General features: G+C 42.5%; 1 protein-coding gene across 3 annotated transcripts in view; it reads right to left on the reverse strand.

The window, feature by feature from the left end:
• Positions 1 to 23,475, reverse strand: part of serinc5 (serine incorporator 5) — a 99,574-nt gene extending 76,099 nt beyond the window's left edge. For 2 of the 3 annotated variants that reach the window (XM_069938568.1, XM_069938587.1), the window contains exon 1: positions 23,204 to 23,475. In XM_069938568.1, coding sequence (XP_069794669.1) covers positions 23,204 to 23,230 — 27 coding nt within the window. In that variant the 5' untranslated portion in view covers positions 23,231 to 23,475. Of the gene's footprint in view, positions 1 to 12,655; positions 12,718 to 23,203 lie in introns of all 3 variants that reach the window. The other variant, XM_069938577.1, reaches the window with a different exon arrangement.
• Between the last annotated feature and the right edge of the window lie 589 nt (positions 23,476 to 24,064).

The raw sequence follows: 24,064 nt of genomic DNA on the forward strand, positions 1-24,064 counted from the left end.
GATCAGCAGAGGAATTCATATAAATAGGATTCAAAATTAATAACTGGTGATAAATAAACACCATTGTTGAAGTATTTGATTAATATTTGGAATAAGATAAATGACAAAATTGGATCAAAAGTTATATCGGCTAAGATGCCTTTGATTCAAAATTGTCTTGTTCCTTTTTCAAAGGATGACCAATTTTAGAATACTTGGTTTCATATAGGGATTAAAAATATTGAAGACTTATGAACGAGACCCATTGATCTTGTTTGAACAATTAAAGAATAAACATGGAATAACTAGTAACACTCTCTTGTTATTTTCAACTGAGAGGATATTCAAGAGAAAAGTTAGGCCCAGTGATGTTGTCTCCTATTTGTAGTGAGGCGGAAACTCTTATTAGATGGGAAATATTAAGAAATTTACTTCTGCAATGCATCTTTTATTACAAAAAGGAACTCCTACAAGTCCAGACAGAGATGGGAGCTGGACTTGGATATTATAATTGATGAGTGAAGATGGTCAGATCTTTGCTGAAACTTTATGACAAATACTACTAATACATCAGCTATATCTTACACCACAAATATGGAACAGAATAAAATCAGATGTGGTGAGGAGATGAGAACTAACTTGTATTCAACTTGGTCATGTCCCAAGGACAGACCTTTCTGGATAGACTCAGAATTTTTGAAAAAACAGGTTACAGGAATTGTATTTCACACAATCCAGATTTATTTTTTATTGGGGAATACAGAAAGAACAAGGCCCAAGTTAAAAAATATCAATAAACTAATTAAAATATGTTAAAGTAGCACTAGCGGCAACAAGGAAATATATTGCCAATACTTGGAAATCAGATTCACACTGAGGTATGGGAAAATGGAATGCAGAAATTCTAAATAGTGTTCCCTTGGAGAAAATTACATAGAATTTGAGAAATAAATATGGTATTTTTTGCAAACCTGGTGTTCGCACATGCAAATTTTAGGTATAAATATGTACTAGTGTTCTTCCTGCTCCTTTGCAATTTGCAGGTGGTCTCAATCTGGCAGTGAAAGGGATGGGGAATTGAAATGGGTGGCCACTGGGAAATTAACAATTCTGCAGCTGACAGAGCCAAGGTGCTCAACAAAGTGATGTTTTATTTTTGATTTTTTTCAAAAGTATACATAATAAAATCTTCAATATCACAATATATTAAACCTTTTCTTACAAACAACAAAAACAAAACAGTCACTCCCTCCCTCCTTCCCCACCCTCTACCCACCCCACCCCCCCAACCCTCCATACATATGAATCCACACACCATTAGTGCTTACATATCTTTTAAATACAGAGAATACAATTGCGGAAATAAGGTTTGGTTACTGGTATGTATAATAGTAGCATTTATAGTCTTTTTTAATTAATATATTTGGGCCCCTTTGTGGTTCAGGTATGATAAAAGTGTCATATCTATTCTGCAGAATTCCCCCCCCCCCCCCCATAGGTATACAGCTGTTCATTTCTGCAGTCCATCATCCTATAAGTAGAGGGGATTGGAATATGCTTTTTTGCTACCGCCATTTTATAAATGAGATTTGATATATATTCAATTTGTTCTTTATTTCCACGAAATTACCTAATAGATAGAGCTCCAGATCACCCGTGAAGGCCACTCCTGTTATCCTGGTTAATTTTTCTGTGATATCTTGCCAAAATGGCCTCACTTTCAAGTGGCATGTAGAAAAGTTTTTGCTTTTGATCTATGCAACTTCTGTGAGATAAGATATAATTGGTGTAAAATAATACTGAACCAATCCATATCTTACATTTATAATTGATGATATGCTGTCCTTGCACCAATCTGACCAGCTTCTTTCTGCAATCTCCACACCCAAGTCCAAATGCCATCTTTCTCTTGACCTCTGTAATCCTGGTTTTCCACTTTTGCTCTGGAGAGCATAGTACATTTTTGTTATAAATTTGGGTGTATTCCCCATCCAGACAGTTCATTCAGTTTCACGAATTTCAGGTGGGGTCAATGTTGGTTTCCATCTTTCTCTTAAAAATGATCCAAGCTGGAGAAAACAAAAGGTCCCATTGGCCACTCCGTATTTGTGCTTCAATTTTTCAAAGGACACAAGAGTTCCTTCCATATGGCAGTCTTTAATATATCTTGTGCCTTTGTCATACCACAAATTTAATATTCTAACGCCTATGTTCATAGGCAATAACACATTTTTCCACAATAGGCTTTTATTGATACCCCTACTTTTTTTCCTATACATTCATTAATTTCTTGCCACATTCTGTTCATATGCATTAGTGTGGAATTAGCTGTATTTTTTTTTCTGGAGATTTGACACTCCATTTACAGATAAAATCCTTTGCTTCCCCATTGAGTGCACTCCCACTTGAATCCAAGAGACTGGGGGAAGAGTTATCTTCCACAAAGAAGGTTGCAAGAAATCTAGCCTTTACAGCTAGGTGGTATATTTTTTAAATAAATAAATTGATCGAGAAGTCTACGTCTTCCCAGCTTGTAGTCCCATGTCAGTTTTTCCAGTGTGATTCTTGGTAACATTATTCCATAGATACTGCCTAATATGATTGTTTAATAATTTAATACATTTTTGGGTAACAGAATAGGCAGTAATTGAAAAAGACACTGCAGTCTTGGTATCACTTTTATTTTGATGCAATCATCCCTTCCCACTGGAATAATCAGCAAGTCTCTCCACTTCTCAGGTCTTCATCTATCTTCCCCAAAAGAGGACCATAATTTAGCTTATACACATTTTGTAAATTGTTGTCAGTTGCTAATCCATGATATTTTATTCCATCTGTCTTCCATTTAAATTTCCTTCCTTTTTGGTATCTTTCATATTCTCAACAAAGGGAATATGCAGTTTGTGTCCAGTCTCTCCTATGTAGAAGAGACCACAACGGGAGTACCGGATGCAGTAGATGGCCCCTGAAACTTCACCAATGAAATGTTGCTTCACTTGGAAGGACTGTTTGGACTCCCAAATGGTAATGGGATAGGCAGTGTGGGCACATCTCCTGCTGTCACAGTGGTAGATATCAAAGGGATGATTGGTAGGGAGGGAGGAGTAAACAAGGGATTCAGCAATATTTTGGCAAGTTACCATTACTTTCAGATTCATTCCAGAAAAAAGCCACAAGGGCGAAGCTTAACTTTTATAATTTTATTTTAAAAATTAAAAAAAAATAAACACAGCATTTGTGTGATTTTTCCATTTATGAATAGCCTCTGGATATGCCCGCATTGGTCATTCACTCTAAAACAGCCAAAAGCTAGTAATTCTGTTTCAGTCCGCCATTTTATACAGCATACCAGCATTGCAGTATGTAGAGAGGTGGGACATGCAACACCACTGCGTCAACATAGACTGTGACGTATAACACACGTGGGTCATGCAGCGCCACTGTATTCGCCCCCTCCTTCTCCTCAGCCCTTCTCCATTCCAGCCCTTATGAGATATTAATCTAGTGCACATCTAGTGCTCCTTTCCATGTCTAACTCCACATTACAAACCTTCCTTGATTGGGACATTCCATGCCTTCCTCTTTGCCCAACATACTGGTTCCAACCTTCACCTGTCTGATGTCCCAATTAGTTGCCCGTGAAATTTTTAACCATTTTGAAACATTCCCCTTTGGTCGGGTGATGAGCCGTGGCATTCAAGACACCCAGTCCCAGCAAATGAAGCACTTGTCCACTTGCCCATCTCATATATTAACCTTACACAAAATGCAATTAAACACATCAACATAAGGGTTTACCTAATGGCGGCATCTAAAGAGGTGGGACTACACCATCTGTGACCTTGTATTCATTAGCTGAGTTGGTCCCGGAATGCCTGCAGTGCAGTTTACACTGCAGGAGTTCCAGGAAAATGACAAGGGGTCAAGGCAAAAAAAAAAGATGGAACTGGAATAGCACCCCAATTCTGGTTCCACACTTTTTACACAGCACCCGTTCCAGAGAAAAGGGATTAATTTCCCAGAACAAAGCAGCTGTATAAAAAGCATACAAGACCACCAAGAAACTTTGATTCCTAGAAATGATATTCATCCATCAAAATGTTTTATAATGAGGATTTTGTTTTACTCCCTCAGAAACAAAACCTTCAACCAAATAATCAGGGCTATTTGCTACTCTGTTGCGCAGAAACCCTAGGTCTTTTTCTGCTTGGGAATTGGCTAGTGTGCCTCATTCATGCCATTAGTTAAAGGGAAGCATTACAGTACAAGCCTTGTGCTCACAGTTGAGAGAACAAATTTTCAACAAAAATTGGCACACAACAAAAACACAACTTCATTTTTCTTATGAGCTAAACTTCTGGAAAGTTCTATTGGAGAATCAAGAGCAAAAGGGTACCACGTTGAGGCCATCCTGTCAAAAGAGAATGCATATGGGAAATGAGCTGAAGGCCACTCCTACCCTTTTTGTGAAACAACAGTTTTCCCTAATGCTGATGTCAATATTGATTTCCCACCACATGATCCAGAAATAGCTGCAGTCAGGAAAATGTTAGAGACTAAGATATTCCAAGTCAGATAGCAAAGTCAGATCTGAATACTGAGACAACACGAAGGAAGGGGGGGGGGGGGGGGGAGGCAGAAAGAAATCACAAATACCCTCCATAGCAAATGCCAAGTTCAGAATTTAAAAATGCAATTCTCTTTAATTCAGTGAATTCATTTAAGCAAGCTATTACTTTTTAAATTATTCAGCCCACTATGATTGGTATACGGCAACATTTGCTTCAGGGCAAGGGCACTTTTTGAAGGATAGGACTCAGATACATGTTTATAAATCCATTTTCCCATTTACTAAGCTGAGCTGAAACACAGATGCCAGAATAAAGAGAGGTTCAATCTAACTCCTTAAACAGGCTCGCAAGATACACCAATTACAATAGTGTACATTAAATTTTCACAATATGACAAGACAGAAAAAGAGATGACTATCAGACTAGAAGGGCCGAAGAGGCTGTTTCTGTGCTGTAGTGTTCTATGGTTCAAAGGATATATATTCAGTCAGTTATTGCAAGACAAATTGCGCCATAATGGTGCAAACAGATATTTTTGGTGTTCCACCAGCATCACTTATGGTTAGCATTAGGGTTGTATAGGGAAATTCAAGAGCTAATAGAGTTGGATTCTTTTTAAAAAAAAAAATTCTTAAACTAGAGGTGCCGAACTTCGGGCATCCGTAACTTCTGCCTGAAGGGAGCTGCAAGGAGAGACGAGTCACCAAGGTGATCGGGGTCCTTTATGTTGGCAGCACCCAACACAGACATCTTCAATGGATGGAAGTTCAGTGGCAGTAATGGAATGGGCACAGTTTGCCATTTTCTGCATCCTTCTATGTACCTGGACAATCAAGTCACCAGTGATGCAAGAATCAATGTCATTTCCACAATGCACCTGTAGAGGTTTGATAGAGTATTCAACAGCATGCCAAATCTCTTCAGACTTTCAGAAAGTAGATGTTGTAGCAACTGTGTGGCAGTGCAAAATGAAGAACGAGAAAATGATCAGATGTAGTCAAGTTGAAGTTCAGTAAAAATCATTTACTCAAAAAGTCATGCGCAGCTTTTTAAAACCCCGCATGTTCCAAATGATATCATCGCGTTGTGACATCATGATGCCACTTGGAACCTCCTGAGTCGCTACATGCCCCAGCCCCCACCACCACAGAACCGGCAATTGGAGGCTAAACCTCTATCCACCGATCTTGAGCAGTCATCCGTGCCTTTGCATCAGGGGCCAAGGCAAGGGCCGATCATGGTCGAGTTGAGCTGGCTTTAGAGGGTCAATCATAAATGTCTCTGGATGCCCCTCCCCAATGACCAGTACACAAGTTGTACAATTGTTTCGTAGCACTCTCAAGGGGCGCTCCTACAGCCTCTGTAAGGGTGGCCCGTCTGCACCTCTATGCACAAACACAAACAGTCCTGGAGTTCCTTTGGAATGAAGAGTGTTGTTATTCCATTCCTTGACATGGGAACTGGGGCCAATTTTCCAAGCCACTTCTGCAGCCTGCCCAACATTTCAGTCAGTGGCACAACCTGTCTGTGTGATGTGGGCACAAACTTCCCAGGTACATTGAGCGGGGCTCCATAAACCAACTCTCCCAATGAGGAGTTGAGATCCTCCTTGAGTGAAGCAGATCATCCACTCAACCAGGTTCCTGGAGGCAGCCTTCATGCATGCCTATGGAACCACTCCACCAGGCCATTTGACTGTGGGATGGACTGTGTGTCGTATGGTGGAGCTGTATTCCCAGCAGTCATAACAAAACATCCTGGAGTGCAGAGTTAAACTGTGGGCCTCTGTCAGAGAGATACCCAAGAAATAAAAGCTCTGGTGCATGAATTAGTTGATGAGTCCATTATAGGAACCACCTCCAGCCACCTAGTGAATCTGTCAATGACCATTAACAAGTGTCTAGACCCTCATGATATTGGAAGCAGGCCGACGATATCGACGTGCATGTGGTCGAATCTGCGCTGTAGTGGCTGGAAAGGGTGAAGCGGCACCTTCATGTACCTTTGCACTTTTGCAGATTAGCAGTCCATGCACGTCTTTGCCCAGTACTTGACCTGCTTTTTGAGTCCATGCCATACAAACTTGTCAGCTATAAGGTGAACCGTCACTCGAATGGAGGGGTGGGACAGGCTGTGAATGGCATCGAAAATACAAAGTCTCTACTTAGCAGGGACGATAGGGCGAGGCTGACCTATGGAAAAGTCGCACAGGAGAGTGGTACCTTGCGGCCCAAAGGCTACATCCTCGAGTTGCAGGTTCATGACAGCATTTCTATAAGCCAGGAGTTCGTCGTCTTGGCGCTGAGCTTTGACGAATGCCATGTAGTCTACATCCGGAGAGAGGGCACGTATTGCTTGAATGAAGGAGCGGGAAAGGACATCAGCCAGCACATTACTCCGACCGGAGATATGTTTAATCCTGGTTGAAAACTTGGATATGTAAGGTGGGTGACGATGCTGGCAGGCTGACCAAGGTTCTGATGCCTTCACGAGGGCGAGCGTTAGCAGTTTGTGAGCAGTAAAAACTGAAATCCCTGACTTCCAAAAATACCAGGTCTCTGACTGCTAGGTACAGTGCCAGTGCCAACATGTCATTCATTAACTCTGAAGGGGCGCAGTCCCCCAGGCCATCAATACAGAGGAGTCGTGCAGCTCGCTTGCACCGTGAAAGACCATAAATCTGGAGAAGGAGGGCTTTTAGGGCTTTGTACTTGCCAAAAGCAGGTGGTCCCAAATGAAATCCACTACTCAACCAGCCTTGTCCTGGTCGAGGGTGCTTACCACAGGATAGTACTTAGTGGCGTCCACTTCTATCCTGTGAATGTGGAACTGCACCTCAGCCCGCCCGAACCATATTTCAGATTGAGTGGTCCAAAACACAGACAGTTTGAGCGAAACTGCTGCATTGTCCACGTTGGGTCCAGAATCCACTTGGGCCTGTCGGGGTCACCAATGTAGCACTGTATCACAGTGCAAAAAGAACAAGTAAATGATCAGACGTAGTTGAATCGAAGTTCAGTAAAAGGCATTTACTCGAACAGTCACATACGTTTTTAAAACACTGCGCTTTCCAAATGACATCGTTGCATTGTGACATCATGACATCACTCGGAACCTCCAGGGCTCGATCGATTAAGCCTCCAGTGAGCCTCTACAACACATTGGTGTGCCTTCTTCATGGATACATTAATATTCTTGGCTCCAGAAGTCCTCCAAAATGTGGAATCCCAAGAACTTGAAGGAATTAATCATCTCCACCACCATCTGTGACAGGTGCGTGGTCCCTCAGCTTCTCCTTCCTAAAGCCCATAAGCTTCTTGGTCTTACTAATGTTGAAGGCATGATTGTTCTAGCACCACATAACCGGTTTTAAATTTACTGTCAATTTAAATTTAGACATACAGCATGGTAACAGTCCAATTGGCCCACTAATCTGTGCCACCCAATTGACCTCCAACCCCCTGTACATTTCAAACAGTGGGATGAAACCAGAGCCCTACCCCCCCCCCCCGAGAAAACTCATGCAGACATGGGGAGAACATACCAACTCCCTACAAACTCCGCGGGATTTGAACCCCAGTCCCGATCGCTGACGCTGCAAATGCGCGGCGTTAATCGCTCCTCCAACTACGCCATCCCAACCACTGGTCAGCAAATCTATAGATTGCATTGGAGCCAAGCTTTGCCATGCAATCATGTACATCACTTTGCCCAAATAACTCTCATATTGTTTGCTTTAATTAATCGCTACCAGGGAGCATTCACATGAAAAAAAAGATAATTTCCTAAGCCAATTAATTTAAAGAATGGTTGGAGCTCTTGTTTGCAAGTAAAAGCAAAATGATGAATGCCAGGATACAGATATTTTGGCAGTAGCTTTCAATGAAAGAGCTCATGCAAATTAAATGGGAAGGGCAAGGCCACCAAATGGTTGTTGTTGTTTACAGTCAATCCTAGCAGAATGTTTCACAAAATTGTGTTACATTTCATACCTCAAACTGTCAAAAATAGCAGGCAAGTGGGCCAAACAGGAATAAAACCTGTTTGTAGTTGATGGTTTGGCAAGTGGCAATCAACTTAATCATTCATTTGAAGAAATATAGCTATACTTAAGGTAATGGAATAAAAATATAGGTCTGAAATTGGTACAGCACAGCATTAAAGTAGCTAATATATAATCATAATGTGTGAGCTATTACTTTTTAATAAAACTTTAGTATTTTTCAATAAGAATAGACTTACAGAATAAGTAATCTAATAATAATAAAACAATAAAAACAAATCCACCCCTCCCCCCTCCCACAACAGATCCCTCAAGGGAAGCATTAAAAATAAACAAAAACATTCAGTAATTTACAATATTACTAAATTCATATTCTTCATATAGGGTGTCCACATATTAACCAAAAAAAAATCATAATTATTATGTAAATTGTATGTTATTTCTCCATATAAATGCATGACTTCAACTCATTATGCCATCAAATTACATTCAACTTCACTTCATCTTTCCAAGACATGGCAATACATTTACAAGCAACTGTCAATGTTAGATGAATGAACACTGTCAGAAACTTATTCAACCCCAAGTCCACTAATAAAATAGCCTAACCAAACAATTTTTAGATCTAAAGGAAATTGAATTTTAAACAAATTTTAAAGAAAAATCTTAATTTTAAACCAGAAAGGATGAACTTTATCACAAAACCAAACCAAATGTATAAATGTTCCAACACATCATCCACACCTAAAACACAGAACTGAATTGCTAAATCCATATTTTTTCAATTTTTCATGGGTTAAATATAACTGATGCAAAAAATTATAATTAACCATACTATATCTTACATTAATTAATTAGTCAATCCATCATAACACATATTTTCCAAATCCACCTGACTAATCTCACAACTTAAATCATGCTCCCATTTAATCCCAGATATATCTAAAAAATATTTTAACCATAGTATCTTGTAATAATGCATAGCTATTACTTAATATGCTATTGCTTTCACCTCAATTTCCAAAAACTCTTCATTGAAATTATTTTTGATGCTCTTGCAGGCAGGATTATTAACTTACCACAGTAGTAATCGATAGCAGTTGTTTGACCAGAGATAGGGACGTACTTTAAACTCCCTCACCTCTCCCCACCCCACAGCCAATTAAGACACGACATTTTTAATCCCGGCAAAAATAATCTGTATACTGTATCGATAGCCCCTTGTCCACTGGCACTCTGTCTTGGGAATTAACTGGGATAGGGTCCAGTGGAAAAGGAAAGGTGTCTTAATGCCAGCGTCAAATGGCGTCATTTCACACTAGCCTCAACCCCTACTCGTATCCCCAGCGTTTGCTGACACCGGCGTGCTGCTAAAAGGGACAGCAGAAAGTCCCCCGCTTCCAGCTGAAGGTAGAACACTCCAATCCCCAAGGAAGAGTTGTGTTCAGTGGAAAAGCAATTAGTGTCCCAGTTAAAGGATGGCCCAGTAGAAATAAACAATGGGCTTCCTATCCCATGACACTGCACAGCCAATTAACTGAGATGCCAGTGGAAAAGGGCTCGAGTTTCACTCGAATCCAGACAACATCCTGGTAAATCTCTTCTGCACACTTCAAAATCCTCCACATCCTTCCTGTATTGGGGCGTCCAGAAGACAAGTGGGGTCAGTGTCAGGTGTCAGGTAGCCCTTGACGTTTACACCAGAAATGGACACCATTTTAATTAAATTCACCATGACAAACAAACAGCACATTCAACTGTTGGATATGCTACTAACTTCATTGAACCCCAGCAGCACATCCCTCTATTCATTTGTCTTGCATTTCTTGACTGATTTTTCCCAAATCCATCCAAGTTATTCATTTTAACTACTCTGTCTGGCAGCAAGACCCAAATTCTAACTACCCTTGAGTGATGGAGATTCTCCTGTATTTCCTGGTGCATTAAATGGAACTGAAAACAAAGTGGGGGGGGGGGGGGGGGAGAAATAGAAATACTAAATGTAAGTAAGTGCAAGATCACATTAACTTGGAGAGTTTGACTAGAAGGGAGAAGAATCCATTCCCCCCCCCCCCCCCCCCCCAGCATACTCCTCAAATCCTTGCAATTTCACACAAGATATACAAGCATAATGATGACTAGTCAGATGAACTGGTGGTGTTTCATGAGCCCCTTTCACACTTGCATGTGGACCCAGGAATAAATGGCCAATCGGCTAAAAAAGGGTCACGTGTGAAAGCAGAATCGTCAGCCGCAACCCCTACTGCAATCCCCAATATCTGCAGATGCTGACGTTGCAATCAGTCAAGTGTGAAACTGAGAATTGCATTCAGATGCTTCCGATTGAAGGTAGAACTGTCCTATCCCTGGGGATGGCAGTGTCCCATGTGTGAACAGCAAAAGCACCATTCATAACAGGGACCGTGAATGGTTGATTTACTGGGACACAAGTGTAAAGGGGGCTATAGTTTATAGCTGAGCATAATGCAGCATTTTATGGCTATGTCAATAACAAATAGGCCATAAATAAGGAAGGTTGTTTGACAAAAGCTTATATGTGCCAACAAAGTTTTCTGATCATAGCATCTAACTCCACTTTCAAATTCAGACATATTGTTTTTTTTAATAAAAATTCCCCCCCCCCTCCCCTTGTCCATTCAGTTTTCAAAACTTTTGAGGTGCTAAACATGCTCTTGCACATTCTCCAAGAGTCCAAATTTTTTAACTTGTATCCTTTTGAGGTTTTACAGTGTTTCCAGTAACCAAATACTGCACTGAAAGTCACCTTAGTGTCTGAATGTTCTACAATTAAAAATGCAACATTCTATAGAAGGTCCAATTTAGCAATGAGGTCAGGAGTGGAGGGGCGTGGGGTAGTCATTAAAAGAGGGTGCAGAGAAGCTGAACCCTGCATAAAAAGAAAATATGTGGAACAAGAAATTAACTCTGGATTCTATAACATAACCAAGAGAAAAGCAGAGAACCTGTACTGTCCCATAAATTGAATCAATTGATCATCACTCCAATCCTACAAGCCACAATTGAATTGTTTTATTGTCACATGTACTCAAGGTTCCAACCCAGCAAGCTGGCATTTCAGGAGAAAAAGAGGTGGGACGTGTAACAGAACAGTGTCGGCATCTAGTGTCACGCATAACGTATTTGACAGCATACAAGACCCACGTTTTTCCCCTGCAAAAACTGGCTCTAAAATACTTCCATGGTCTTATACATGAAGTTGAAATTAGGGCTGTCCGGAGTGGGTAAGAGGAGAAGCAGGGCATTGGGATCAGTGTTCGGCCTGGTGGCAGGCTGTTGGGAGAATCACTTGGCAGCCTGCTGTCAGTCCTTGTACTGTCATTGTTGTGTTCAAGGGAGACTAGTCTGGGCACAAGGGTTTGCAATCAAACTTTACTTTTATTAACACACAAAAATCGTAGCAGGAATAAAACATACGCACACAATGTATAAAGGGCATGGGAAAATCTACTGCAAGTATTGATTTCCAGCTGGATATTTCAAACTTTTCCTTTCCACTCACATACCACCTTAAGTAATCCCTTACTAATTACTGCTATCTATTTATCATTGGGGCCTGGTGGTGGGCTGTTGGGGTGGGGGGGGGTGGGGGGGGGTGGGGGGGGGTGGGGGCAGGGGGACTGTTCAAATGGAGGACACACTCACAGACCAGCTTGCTCACAGTGCAAGGTGATAAGACACATTGGGACAGCTGAGAGCAGAGCAGTGGGATCAGTGTGGGAGCTGATCCTTTATCACAATGCCACTCCCCTAACACTAATCTCCTCTCCCTCAATATCTGAAGGTCCATCAGTGACTGTCTTGAATAGATTCAGTAACTGACCATTCACACCCTCCTTCTGTTGAGTTCCAGATTCAGTACCCTTTGATACATATTTTTAAATCTTATTCTTGAATGATCAAGCCCTATTTTAAAAGATCAGCCTCCGTCCTGTTAAAACCATGAATTATATACTTATGAATTAAATCATCTCTCATTCTCCTCCCAGCAACACAACGGTGGGCACTTTTTTTAAAAAAAAGACAAACTTTGGAATTATTCAGAAAAAATTAGCATACTTACCTCCAGTGTGGTCATTTACACAGGAGCACTTTTACTCAGCCTTCCTGTGTTGCAGAGTTTGTCTGAGGGGGAACACCATATTCATTAGGCCCGCTTCTTACAGAGTGGCTGTAGCCAATTTACACTGTGGTGAATTTACACTGTGGTCACTCCGTAAAAATGTGTATGGGTACGAGTGGAAAAATTATGGGATGGAATTTGCACAAAAAAAAGTCCGTCCTGACATTTTTATACAGCCACCGGAGCAAAAATTTTAAGCTTTAAAGAAAAACAGCATTATCGTGGTGTGCTGGTGAGTATAATCACACAGCATAGGTCACATACAGTAAAACCTCGGTAGAATGAGGTAGTTGGGGTCCAAGATATCATACCGCATTCAGCCGAGTCGCGGAACAGATGCATATAGGTCAGAGTGCCCACGGATAATCAAACCCAAATATTACCAGTTTTCAAAGGATCCACTCTCTATAACTAACAATTTCAATGAAAGAAAGCAAGCACATTTTTTTAATATTGGAATTCTGAATTTTAATCAACTTATTTTACAGAAAAATTGCAAAGTTTGGGGTCCACAGACACCCGCGCTATAAGCGATTCCGCGGATTAATGAATCACGTTCTAACGAGGTTTCAACGTAGGAGCATAGCTGGTAGTTCAATGCTATTACAGTGCCAGTGATTCAGGTTCGAATCTGGCGCTTTCTGAGAGGAGTTTAGATGTTCTCCCCGTGACTGCATGGGTTTCCTCTGGTTTCCTGTCCCATTTCATAGACATACAAGGTTAGTAGGTTAACTGGTCACATGGATGAATATGGGCAGTGCAAGCTCACTGTTTTACTATACAGCACCTCCGTGAAACAAGTTCACTTCTTGTACAGCAAAAGTTAACCAAAAGATGGTCTCTGGGATCCCTTGACATGCCTGCAGAACAAAGGTTTCTTGAAAGTTGATTATCAAATTATAATCTTGACTTGGAGTGGGGGGGGGAGGGAAAGAGAGCATTTCCCTGCATTTTAATGCTCATCCCATCATCTCTCAGAATCTGTTCCATTTGGTGGTTACAATATGAACACAAATATTTATAGTATTCCATTTTAATCAAAATTCCTCAGAAACCATTACGATACTTCAATGAGATAAAATACAAAATCATAGCAAGCTTACAATATCAATTCAAATGCATTGGTTTTGTTGGTCAGAGAACCAATGAAATACGACCCATAGGAATTGCACTGAGGTAGGTTAAACCAGAGGAAGACTTGCCCAGTGAATGACAACAGCCTTGAAGAGTGTGGCAGAAGAGATAATTGGGTGTATGGGTACATAGTTCCATGAAAGTGGCAACACAATTTGACAGGGTAATGAAGGTGTTTGCATTGCTTGCCATCAATGGTCAGGGCATTGAATGTAGCAGCAGGAACATCATTTTACAACTGTAAAAGACATTAGTGAGCCTGCACTTGGTGCACTGCGTGCAGTTTTAGTCATCCAGCCAAAGAAAAGATATTAGTATGCTGGTAAGGGGGTAGAAAAGATCCAGAAGGGCATTACCAGGACTGGTGGACTTGAATTACAAGGAGAGACTGGAACGTTTCTCCTCCCTGCAGTGTTGGAGGCCAAGAGGAGATCTTGCAGAGGTATACAAAATAATGAGAAGCATATACAAGGTAAGTGGTCTCCCAACCTGAGGGCACTGGGAATCTAAAATTATGGTGCATGGATTGAAGGCGAGATAAAGATTTGCAAAATAAAAAATCAAAGGGGCATCTGATCTGGGACAAGCATGTTAACTCTCGTTGAGGAAGCCCATTTACGCTTCTTCATTCTCAGAACAAAGTTCAGCAGACGGAGGCTTTTGAAAGAATACCGAAGAGGTTGACCAGGGTGTTGCCTGCATTAGAGTGTATGAGTGATGGGAAGAGGTTGGACAAATTGGAGTTGTTTTCTCTGAAGATATGCCTCCATCCCCTTCATATTCATGTGTCTACCTTAAAAACTCTTAAATGCTACTATTTTATCTGCTTCCACCACTAATCCTGGCAGCCCCTTCCACCCTTGCCCCGATGTCCCGTGCCAGCAGCCCCCGCCCCGACATCCCACGCCAGAGGGCAGGGGCAGCGGGGAGGGGGGCTGTCAAACAGCGGAGTTGGATCGCCAGCTGATTGTCAATAGCCTGCCCCTTTTCAAGAGCCTAGGGGGACTTCAGTGCTCTGGTAATTATCTCTCTCAGAGGGGGGGGGGTTAGAAAGTGCGCCTCAGAGACGCCTCCTGCTCTTTCAGGTGGCCTCCCGACACCCACATAGGGGTAGAACATGTGGTTTTACATCAGGGTATTCTGGCCACCTGAAAGAGCCTTCAGTCTCTCTCTTTGTCTCCCTCCATCTCCTTTCCACTAGCTCCCCACCCTCTTCCTTCTTCAATCAGAACCACCCTTCTTAGCCCTCTGCCCTCTCCCCATCACTTCTCAGCTTTTTTCTCTTCTACCCCACTGCCTGTATACACATTACTTCTTACCTGTTAACCTCTGCTCCTCTCCCTACCCCCCCCCCCAACCACTTTTTATTGAGGCATCTGTCCATTTTTTCCCCTCATTCCTGACAAAGGGCTCAGGCCTGAAAGATACCTCACCCTTCACTTCCCATGGATGCTGCGCGAGATGCTGAGTTACTCCAGCACATTTGTGTGTGCTGTGCAGCATTCTGCCTTTGGATTCCTCAGTGAAATGCATGGCCTCACACCTTCCTACATGAAACAGTATTTGCCCGCTCAGAGTTCTAACCTCATCAACCTTCCTCCTATATTTATTTGTGTCATCAACCACCTTACACTCTGCCACCTCTTTGAAATCACACTGATTAATAGTAAATAGTGTCAAGGATTGATCCTTGGCGCACTCCACTTCTTACATTTCCAGCTAGAAAATGACTCATTTACTCTGACTCAATGTTTTCTTATAACACTGTTTAACAAGGATCATTAACACTGCTTAAATTAGAGACCAAAAAGCAGCAGGAGACCAAGCAATGAGCAAGTCCATTGTACAAAATGTCAGATTAATCAGCTGGAAACTACCTTGGGCTGGCAAGAGAAATCTTGCAGTGAATGCACAGATCATGGAAACTGTTAAATAATTACATCCAGGGTGACAATTTACATATTGCACTATCACTCCCATTTGATGCTCATGTTTTGTGATAATTTTTGTGCATTAAAAAGGTACTAATACATATAAACTGCTGTTGGTTTCCCATGGAATGTGAATCCATTGGTATTTCCAGCTGTGTCGATTTTAGCAGCACATTTTAACCAACTGGGAAATAGCCTAATTTTCCACAGCTTCTTTGACAAGTGAATTCACTTGTAACAATTGCTGCTCACGGTTACCCTGCCGCCTTTCTTCTTAGTCAGGGCATCACCATGGTTTCCTATAATACACTGGCACTCTATTTTACAAGCAACTTCTCCCCTCCTTCCCGTGGTTTTTAGAAGCCATTAAGCCTGATTTCTTTTGTGGCTCCACTTTCATCTTTTTCATCTCCTTTGATAAGCCCAGGTTGATTGAATGCACTTGCTTCTGTTTGTGGTTACAAGAGAGGCACATCAGGAGGCCCCTGTGAATTATCCAACAATAGACTCAACCTCATTATTAAAATGAACTTTGACATCACATTCATTACCCACGAAGGCCATTCAGTCCATTGTGTGCTTTCTTTAGTAAGATTTTTTTTATACGAGCACTTTTTTAAAATTTATTGCTCGAAGTGATTGCTAAAAGGAGATAGTGATGAGTTATGTTTTTAACCCATGAAAGGCCAAGACCTGGAGAGCCAAATCCACACAAGGCTGGCAGATTCTCACTTCTAATCAGCATCAATTAAATGGTGGTTGGGCGGGGGTTTAATGGAAAGGAAAAGATAGTAGCTTCACTGACATGATTAGTGACTCCAACTCTAAATGCATTTTAATTAAACTAAATTTTAATCTCCCACCTATCTTTTAATGGGGTTTGTCTGCTGATTTTATCTTTGGTTTCAACCAGCAACAATTTTGAAACAATAATCCATTGAACCCTGCTCATGCCTTGGCCCTGCAATGTTTTCCCCTTTTGAAGTTTCCATGAACAATTACTTTGCAAATTCATTAATTAATCTCTTTTAAACACCGCACACAGACACACAGGAGACTGTAGATGCTGGTATCTGAAGCTAAACACAATCTGCTGGCAGAACTCAACGGGTCGAGCAGCATCAATGGGAGAGAAAGAACGGTCAACGATTTGGGCCGAACCCCTTTATAAAGACTAGGGGTGCAAAGAATAGAAGCTCATGTTCCGAAGACAGGGTGTGAAGTCATGGACAGGGCGAGGTGTAGCAATGGGTCCACAGAGGCCATATTGGCAGATGCCAGTCACAGGAAGAGAGAGACAGCAAAGGGGTGAAGATAGGTCATACTAGATGATAAGAGGACAAAGACTCCCACTGTTGAAATCTGTTAAAAAAAACCTTGATGATGGTGCTTGTTCAACAAAACAGCTCACTATCACCTTGGAGGGCAATTAAGGCCTTCAAAGCCCACATCCTTTGAACCAACAAAGAAATAAGACCTTAAGAAATGAGAGTAGAAATAGACTATTCCGCCCATTGAGTTTGCCCCACCATTTAATCATGAGCTGACCCATTTTCTCCACTCAGTCCCACTGCCCGGCTTTCTCCCCACAACCTTTTAAACCCTTGCTAAATCTCTGTTGCGTTTGCCAATAAACTGTAAACTAGATGCTTTGGTCACTGTTCCATCCATTAATTACTTCCCATCCACATATCACAATGTCTCAAAATTGATCACCTCCATTACATATTGGTTTAACTTTGCCACATAAAGCACACCTGCAAATTTTCATGTTTTACTTCCACCTCCATTACATTATTTACCCTCAGCCTCCTTTGCTCCAAAGAAGATTCTCAGCTTGAGAAGCACAAGAGCGGCAGATCCTGGAATCAATGAGCAAGCATAAAGCACCAGACTGCATCAATATTGACCTCCAATTTCCATTAACCTCCTCCCCCCTCCTCTTTCACTCACTTTCCTTCATCCCTCCAACTCCATTCCACCAGTTCCCCATTGTGAAAGTCAGCCCGCACTGTAATAAACAGCAGAATACAGCAGAACCAATTAAACATGCACGGTTTCTTTATTCAGCCTTGATAATGCAAGTGGGAGTGAGAGGTACAATGAGAGTTCAGTAACTCAGTCTCTACACTGAGCATACGGAGTGTTCTTCCCACTTTTATACACCTTTGGGCAGAGGTGTACATGATGAAACTCTGCAAGTTTCACAGCGGGCAATACCTGTTTTATATGTTCCCTTGTGATGTCTGGAAACAGCTGTGAAATGTCAGGGTGTCCTTACTCTTCATTTATTTACTTCTATTACATTTTTTAAAAATTAAATCTTTTTCATCAACAAAACAAACAAAATCAAAGAAACATCACAGATACCAAAAACAAACTACACGTTGATATAAAAGAAAAGAACCAACACCTGATCAAAATGACCAAATTCTGCATTATTGTTTATAAATACAAAATTACACACTATGAGCACCCTTAAAAGAAAAGTAGGAAACAGGGGGAAAAAAAGACCCCCTCCCCCAAAGGAAAAAAAAATGAAAAAGGGGTCATTCTCCCAATATTATGTAACAAAATCAACCATTTTCCCAAAAGAATTACATACAGATGAAACATTATGTGATTCATCCAGAGCTTACTTCCTCCCTAAAGGGATGAATGTCGTAGATATCGCTAAGGATACTGGAGATTGTGGTATTAGAGGGGGATCATCAAATGTTAACCCCTTAAACACTGGTTCCATACTCTTAAAGCATGTTGTTACAATTTCTTAGGTTACAAGTAATCTTCTCCAGGGGAAACAACTAAGCATTTCTGACGTCCAGCAGGCCAGACTCAGTCGGGAATCAGATTTCCCAGTAAAGGCTATGCATTTCCTGGCCACCGCTCAAGCGAGTTTAACAATTTTCAATTGATATTTCGACCGCCTCATTTTTGGTCTTATTTCCACAGTTAAAACAATTTGGCACCTGAGGGTATCGAATTCCAGTAATTTGTTCCAAGAGATTTCCCAAATCTTCCCAAAAGGATCTCACCTTAAGACATGACCAGGTCAAATACAAAAAGGTCCCTACATCTTGGCCCCATTGACTTTTACTTCATTCTTTGTGGTATTAGTTTCTATCTCACGACAGCACAGGGAAGGTCATGTTGGAAGCCAATTATATTCCCATGTTACAAGGCAACTACTGTATTTTCTCACTTAATTCATTTAACCTTTGGTAAACCTTAAGCATATTAATTAAACTTATCCTTTCACACCATTCTCTTCCATTTCCTATCTGACAGCATCACTCTCAGCCATCTGCCCCCTCCTCCTCTCACTTCTCAGCTTTCTCGATCTTCCCCTATTCTCAATCCCCCTGCCCCAACTTCTTATTTGGGCATTGCCTCATTTTGGATATACTTGAAGGCCAAAACATTGACAGCCTATTGCTTCCAATAGATGCTGCATGACCTCCTCCAGCACTTTGTGTATACTCCCTGTACTTCCCCCCCACCCCCACCCCCCCATCCAAGGCCTTTCAAAAAAAAGGTTCCTTCAACACCTAATAGCCTGAATGTACCTGGGATGGTTTGAGCTTGGAAGCTAAGCAGGCACAGGACTGGTCAGTACTTGGAGGGGAGACCGCCTAGGAACACAAGCTGCCCATAGGTTTCTGTGAAGGGCACTGGACAAAAGTGGCGACTCTCTGCCTTAAGGTAGGCAAAAGTTAGAGAATTTCATACATGTTACATTCTAAATGTACTAAGCACAGAACTAAGCCATTAACAAAGCACAGAACTTCAGCCAACTTCTGTTGGCTGTTCTATCAAGGATAGAAAATTCATTAAAACACTCCAGAGAGCAGGAGGCCGTTTCTGTGGCAAGAAAAGCAGGCTTAACATCTTGGATCAGCGATCCTTCAGAGTTCTGATTAAAAAAAGACCTTTGTGCAAAAACATTCTGCTTTTCTGACCACAGATGCTGCCTCCTGCTCTCTTGAGTGTTTTAATCAATTTCTGTTTTTATTTCAGATTTCCAGCATTTGGATTTCCTTTTTGTTTGATCTTCCAGTAAATTGAGAAATTGGTTTGTTCCCCAACAATTTCTTTGCACTCTCCAACAAAAGATTCTTAAAATTAAATGTGGAAGATGCCCAGGTCACAAATTTTGAGGTGAGAATTCCCAAGATTAGTAATAATTTGCTAACATTTCTAATTGTTTTCCACGATCTCTAAGAATCATCTTTACTTTCAATGGCGGTGACATGTTTGAAGTTCGCATGAGTGTCAACACTCAAGAGTTTGGATGATGACGTGCAGAGACAAAGCAGGAAACTGATAAGAGCTGTCCAACCTGCTGAGCATTGGGATTGGATCCTGAGCTTGGCAGCCTCAGTGTGTAGCAGCATAGATCAGTACAGAGATTGGGCCTCCAGTTCCAATAGTTCAGCATGGACTAGATGGGCTGAAGGGCATACACAAAGTTTCTTTGCTGAAACTTTCTACATGTTTAACCATGCCAAGAGCACTGCAGGATAGGCCAGGTGACCATGCCAAGAATGCTCGGGGGAGACTGACGGAGAGTGGAGGAGCAGTTTGGCAGCACTGGTCAATGAGAGGAGGGATAGAGTGGACTGGACTAATACAAGGACAGTTATGGGATTTTTACCAACCCACAGACCATGACAGCACAGAAATAGGCCCTTTGGCCAATCTAATCCATGCTGAACTATTGGTCTGCCTCATTCTATTGACCTGCACCCAGACCATTGCCCTCCATACCTATCCCATCCATGTACCTATTCAAATTTTTCTTAGATGTCCAAATCAAACTCACAGTCACCACTTCAGTTGGCAGCTTGTTCCACAATCTTGCCACTCTCTTCGTGAAGAAGTTCCCCCATTGCACCTTTCAAACATTTCCCCTTTCACCCTTAACCCACATCCTCCAGTTTTTGTCTTGCATTTACCATTTCTATACATCTTTATCAATTCTTTGTTATTCTTCTACACTCCAGGGAATAAAGTCCTAACCTGTTGAACCTTTCCCTGTAACTCAGTTCCTCAAGTCCTGGCAACAGCCTTGATAATCTTCTCAGATCAGATATTTATTGTCATGTAATAAGACAGAAATGTAATAATAAACTAAATTGCCTTAACTCTGCCAAAAGGCTGACAGTGATTCTCCATTGGCATTGCCCAGCACCCCTTATAGACAGAGCAAGAGAAGCAAAGTGAGTCCCTTCAGAGTCTCCATGTGTCCATGGATTGGCCTCCAGACTACAGCCACACAAGACTCAGTTCAGTTGAAACCATCAGCAACCTAAGTCCAGATCCAAAACGATGAGGAAGCCTTCAGTGCCCAGCACCTTTGGGGTGGGGGGGGGGGGGGTGGGGGTGTGTGGCCTCTTCTTGCCTTCAGCACCCTCTCGAATCTCAGGTCCAATACCTGGTTCACATGAGCCAGTCTCCAGCAGCCCACAGTTTGATGCGAGTCCTTTGACCTCAAGTCACTAGCAGCTCACAGCCTGTGTGGCTCCCTCATCCCAAGTCACCAACAGCTCACTGCCTGTGTATGCCCTTCATTTGCTGGTTCACCACCATGGTCACTGTCCTTGGGGGTCATCTCTGCACTTGTTTAATCTCATTGTTACAGTTTAGCAACCAAAATAGCACACAACACTCCAAACGTGGCCTTGAAAATGTCTTACACTGGAGCAAAAGTCATGCGGATGCTCATTAGAAATCCACTGTTATTTATGATTAAATTTTAAATTTGACTTGCCTGTTATACAAAAGTTAAATGCTGCCATTATAAATTTTCTTTTTTGAAGATTCAAAATGACAGAGTTGCATATAAAGCACACACAATTAAACCTTCTACTATATACATGACAATAAACAATCCAATCATTTAAGAATCAAAGCATCCTCATGCAGTTTAAGCAATGCCAATTCCAAAGTCACATTTCATTATGTCCAATCCTTTTGGAGATAACAAAAGTGCTTTAATTTCTCCTCCCTCCTCCTCCTCAGTGACATAACTTCACATGACATCTGGCAGCCACACAACTCTCTGCAGTGCAGATCCCTGCCACCTTCTCAGGGTCAAGAACATTTTAAAGATTTTGGCAATCGCCAATGCGACCAGAATCACTCCACAAGAAGATGTTCAACACATCTTTTGTGTGTGCTCTTGCTTTGCTGAAGGCCTCCCAAACTTTTCCCTGAATTCTACCTTCTGCTTTACCAGCTTGAACCCAGCAAATAAAACTAATGCTTAGAGGGGCACGGACGCCCCATACTGTAATAGGGTTTTGCAGCACCATGGATGTTAAGTCTTGACATGGAGTGGCCCTATTCTTTTCCTGGATGTTATTCGCAGATTTTAACTGGATGAGGGAGGACGTTCGGGACACCTAAAAGTTTATAACCGCAGGAATTCGTAACCCAACTCAAGGCCAGAAGAAAATATGAAGACATTCAGATGTCCCTGCATGTGGGTGTGGGCGGAGAGCGGAATTGGTCTGGGGCACATTGCCAGCCCTTCCCTTCAGAGCTCCTGCTTGTCCAGAAAGCGGATTGTTGTTATTGTTCCAGTGTTTCCCCTCCCGACTGGGTCTAGGCAACCCCATTTGGGTTGTTTGAACGAGTGGCTGTCACACTGGGAAGCTCCAAACTTGAAAATCTCTCGAAAATACAAAACCACGTTCACAATCTGGTCGAATCACCACTGCAGATCAAGACGGAAAGTTTCTGATTCAGAAATGGGATTGACGCCGCAGGAGGAAAGCATTCTTTTCTATTTCCGTACCGATACAGAAATGTAACCAGTCCACGGACTGTACTCCCCCTTCACAAACACCAGATAAGCGCCTCTCTCTTTCCCCACGGTGATTAGGAATGGCTGGAACGCAGCCCCATTCGGGCCGAGGGACATCCACTGCAGAGGGACTCTCGCTGACATGTGCCATGGAAACTCAAACGGCTTAAAGCATGAAGGTCTACAGACACCGTGATTCAATCAATGCAGGAGAAACCCAGCAGCTTGTGCAGTGAAGAGAAAGATACACCTTGATGAAATTGGTTTCTGTATCTTTGACATATAAAGTGCACGGTTGGACCTTGCTGAGTTCCTCCAGCATTGTGTTGCTACAAACCCGAACGGCTGTCCGCCCACACTGCAGTGATAGGGCGGTGTCCGTTCGGGGGACACCCCCACTCAGCCACGATCGCGGGAATCTGACACCCCCCACTCAGCCACGATCGCGGGAATCTGACACCCCCCCCCCCCCCCCACTCAGCCACGATCGCGGGAATCTGACACCCCCCACTCAGCCACGATAGCGGGAATCTTGACACCCCCCCCCCCCCCCCCACTCAGCCACGATCGGGGGAATCTAATGTGTTCCGAGGGCAGAGCCGGTGAGCGCCTTACCTGTGAGACGCAGCAGGGCAGCGACATCTCCGCGGCTCGGGCCAGTCACCGGGGTGGTGGGGGGGGGTGGGGGGGGAAGCTTCAGAGAAGGTCGAGGAGGATCACGCTCTCCGCCTGCCTCCCGCTTATGGTCGGCGAAGGGGTGAGATACGAGTGGGGAGGGGTCTTTATATTGAGGAGGTGGGGACGGGCGCCACTGCAACGCAACGAGCGAGGTGAAGCCTCCCGTCCACACTCTCCCACGCCCTTGTTTGTCCCCGACCTGAATGCACTTCCGGAAACGTCAGTTTCTCTTCGCTACGTTAGATCATTATTAAAGGGAACCCTCCTCCAATTATTGCACTACCTCGATTTGTTTTCTTTTTAAATCGTATGTCTTGAGTGAAAGTTTATCCGAAGCTTTTCTCTCTCTCTCCATTGACTCTACCTGGTTTTTTTTTTTAAATTTCGCGAGTTCTTATGCAGTAAACAGTTGTCCTGTCAGGCGCTATGTAAATGGTAGTCTTTTCAACCCAAATTGACAGGCGCTATGTAACTGACAGGCGCTATGTAAATGGTAGACTTTTCAACCCAAATTGACAGGCGCTATGTAAATGGTAGTCTTTTCAACCCAAATTGGAAAAGCTACGGTAAAAATAATCCTCTTGGTTTACAGGAAGCCTTGTGCATTGCTCGAAGACGGTCCATGTATGGGTCGCCGAGGCCAACTGCATTGGCGCCGTCAGTGGAAGGTGGGAAAAGTAATGTGTCCTGCCAGTGTATCGTTTCTTTCCACGCGCTGTCCTGCCAGATGCGGGCGGTGTCTCTCCGTTGGACTCGGATCCGGGCAGAGTGCCGCAGTCCAACAGTCTCCGTTCTCTC

Source organism: Narcine bancroftii, chromosome 1 (genome assembly GCF_036971445.1).
Source record: "Narcine bancroftii isolate sNarBan1 chromosome 1, sNarBan1.hap1, whole genome shotgun sequence".
NCBI lineage: Eukaryota > Metazoa > Chordata > Chondrichthyes > Torpediniformes > Narcinidae > Narcine > Narcine bancroftii.